Source organism: Arachis duranensis, chromosome 8 (assembly GCF_000817695.3).
Source record: "Arachis duranensis cultivar V14167 chromosome 8, aradu.V14167.gnm2.J7QH, whole genome shotgun sequence".
In the NCBI taxonomy this organism is placed as follows: Eukaryota; Viridiplantae; Streptophyta; class Magnoliopsida; order Fabales; family Fabaceae; genus Arachis; species Arachis duranensis.
In genome coordinates, this window is record NC_029779.3 from 24724999 (window position 1) to 24728047 (window position 3049).

The 3049-nt window shown below is 40.6% G+C and overlaps 1 protein-coding gene across 1 annotated transcript; it reads right to left on the reverse strand.

Annotated features, from left to right (window-relative positions):
* Positions 1–682: 682 nt before the first annotated feature.
* On the reverse strand, positions 683–2813 carry LOC107461509 (IRK-interacting protein). The gene is made up of 2 exons (XM_016080025.3): positions 2501–2813; positions 683–2336 (listed from the first exon to the last, which is right to left on the reverse strand). Exons 1-2 carry the CDS (start codon positions 2747–2749, stop codon positions 819–821), a joined length of 1767 nt encoding a protein of 588 aa, XP_015935511.1. The 5' UTR covers positions 2750–2813; the 3' UTR covers positions 683–818.
* Between the last annotated feature and the right edge of the window lie 236 nt (positions 2814–3049).

Genomic DNA, 3049 nt, shown 5'->3' on the forward strand with positions numbered 1-3049 from the left:
TGTTCATACCCTGGCCCAATGTCAAAGGTCCAGGCCCAAATAAAAGGCCTAGTCCAAAGGATTAAGCCTAGCTAAGTACCGATCTTCACATAAGAAGTCGGTATCAACCACGACTTGCCTTAAAGAAGTCGGGCATGAGATTAGCTGGCAGATAAACACTCATTCAAATGAGTAACCGCCCCTAAAATCTCTCTAACCGCTTCATAAAACATATCTTAACATCCCCAAGATAATGGGACGGTTAACACCCTAAAGATACGGCACTACTCCAACGGTGGTTATTGGCTCACCACTATAAATACACTGACACCCCTCAGGTATCTCTAAGCCCAATACTCTCTAGACCTGCTTACACTCTTGCTAACTTAGGCATCGGAGTGTCTTTGCAGGTACCACCCCCTTCTCCTCATACGAGCAAGTCGGACGGAGGCCCCCGAGGTGCAGACCCACTCGAAGGCTTCCTCTTTCAAGCGATTGGGCCAATCAACACCATCCAATCAATTAATCTCCGGTTACCCACCGTAACAATACCCTTATTCCAATGCCCAATAGGAAATGTTGAGTTTGTTATCCATCAATCCATGAACGTCAACTAATTGAGACGTTTCTTTTATTTTCTTCCTGAAGCAAATCAAGTTACAAGGAAATAGAATTTCACTGAGCCTCATAGTAGTTGGGAATGGATACAACAAATTTGAGCCATTATTAATTATGACATTCAATTTAGGATAGTTACAAACTTGAAGAGATAGTCTAAAGTACAAAAGCAAAATAAAAAAAATGCACACTAACATAGATAATTAGATATGACTTAATAATTAAGGTGCAGACTTGTGCCTGCAAAGAACTTTACACCTTAAGATCCTATCCTGAACATAAAATCCTGGATTCACCATGATCTTAACCCTATTTGGACCCTGTGATCTCTGCCTATCATTAACCATATCTTCCATGTATTGAAGATCAAAGCTCCTATTCTCTTCTACCCTTAAGATTCCCAATGGAGGGTTGAAAGAAAATGCCAACAAATGCAGCAACCATATGCATTTTGCTGCCACAAAGAAAGCTTGAAGAAGTTGCTCAGGCCAAGGCCTAGTCCAATTCAGTAATGTGATTATACCACTCATTTTCTGATCACAGAACTTGCTAAATTCTTCACTGTAATACTTTGTACCCTTCTTCAACACTTCATTCCAGCTCAAGTTTCGCAGCGCCACGAAAGACGAGAATTGCGCCTGCCTATCCTGCCTAGGATCCAAGAACTTGGCACAGCCATTCTTCTGGAACACGCAATTCTCGAAGTCTTGGTAGAGAGATTGGTTTATGAAGGATTCAAAATGATACAATACTGCTTTTGAGTACTTTGAATTGAGTGAAAGCCTGTATGGTTGAAGAAGCAAGTTCAAATTGTGAATCAAACATTGATCAGTTTCTTCAACTTGGCAGATAAGTTGCTTGCAGAATTGCTTCACTGATAGCCTCGATTCGGATACCATCTGTAGGAATCCCTCAACCATGACTTCTTCATTCACAGGCATCAAATTCTCTTCTCCATTGCTCCCCTCATGTAAAGCTCCTCTCTGTGTTGACTCTTTTCTTGCCACACCATGCTTCAATGCATTCTTCAGCTCCTCACAATAGTTCTCCAAGTATTCCAGCTTCTGCTTGAGTTCCCCCAATGAAGTTCTCATCTCAGAAACTTCCATTAATGCTGCATCCCTACTCTCATTTGCTTCCATTAACTCCCTCTTGAGTGTCTCAATTGAAACTATTCCCATGTCCTTAAGAACTTGAGAAACTTCCTCAGATTCAGTTCTGTTTGGGGAACTCATCATCACATTCTTGCTATGCTTCTTCTTGAACCGAGGAAATAGCCATGACATAACACCTTTACTTTTAGGCTGTGTTTGGAAAGAAGCATGAGAATCAGTGAGTGGAACAACAATGTTGGAGCTTCTGCTGTTCCTTGTGCTCTCAAATTCACTAGTAATGATAGCAGGCTTGCAACGATTGCACGACGAAACCGGCCTCAAATCTTCCAAGCTGTTCCTTCTTCTTAATTTAAAGTAGTCATTGGCAGGTGAGGATTGAAGAACTGTGATGTTGTTTGCACAAGAACCGGTCACGGATTTGCTATCTTCAGCAGAACATGTGTGAGAATCTAAGTTGGAGAAACCAAAAGGTAATCCCTTTCTTGAACATGATTTCTCTTTGTAATCTGGAGCAATGTTTTCCATGGTGGTGTTTCCTCCTTCTAAGGGGTTCTCATCCCAACTTTCCGATCTTGTTGGGTTCTGATGATGATACCCTCCTGCCAAAGGGTCATCTTCATAGCTCTGTCAATGATACATAATATTCATCACAAAAGCAAGACAAAGCAAAAGCTTAAAACAAAAAACAAAAGTCAACTCCTTTCTTGGTTTGTTTCTAGAAATTAAACAATGGTGAGGGTGAAAATGCCATGATGAGAAGCAAGAAAGTGAAGGAGAATTGGTCATACTGGTGTGAAAACAGGGTAATCATGAGCAGAGTAGTGAGAAGCAGGGGAAGGTGATGGGAATCTAGCATTGGCAGGGCTACTTCCTTGTGTCAAAGCAGCATGTAGTGCTCTTAGCTCCACTGCTTTGGCTATGGCTGTTTGGATTTCTTCTCTGCTTATTTCAGGCTTGCCATTGTTCTTGCTCTTATGATCTTCAAAAATCTGTGCAGTGCTCATGGTGGTGGTGGTGGTAGCAGTTGCATCCATCATGAAAAACAGAGGAAAGAACAAAATGAAGCATGTAAATGCTGAGAAGATAATATGTGCAGTTATGCACTGGAATATGTTTTTATATTATTATTATTATAATAATATGGTAAGAATTTTTTGTTGAGAATTGAAGGAAAAAAAGATGAGTAACATGTGGTATCCAACGGTTGGATTTGGTCCTAAGGTTGTGTGTATCTATGGTTGGAATAGGATCTTGGAGAACCAGAAAAAATATAGAATAAGAGGTAGAAAGGGTCATCTCAAATCCAATGAGTGTTTTTTTGTCTCTGTTCTCAAATG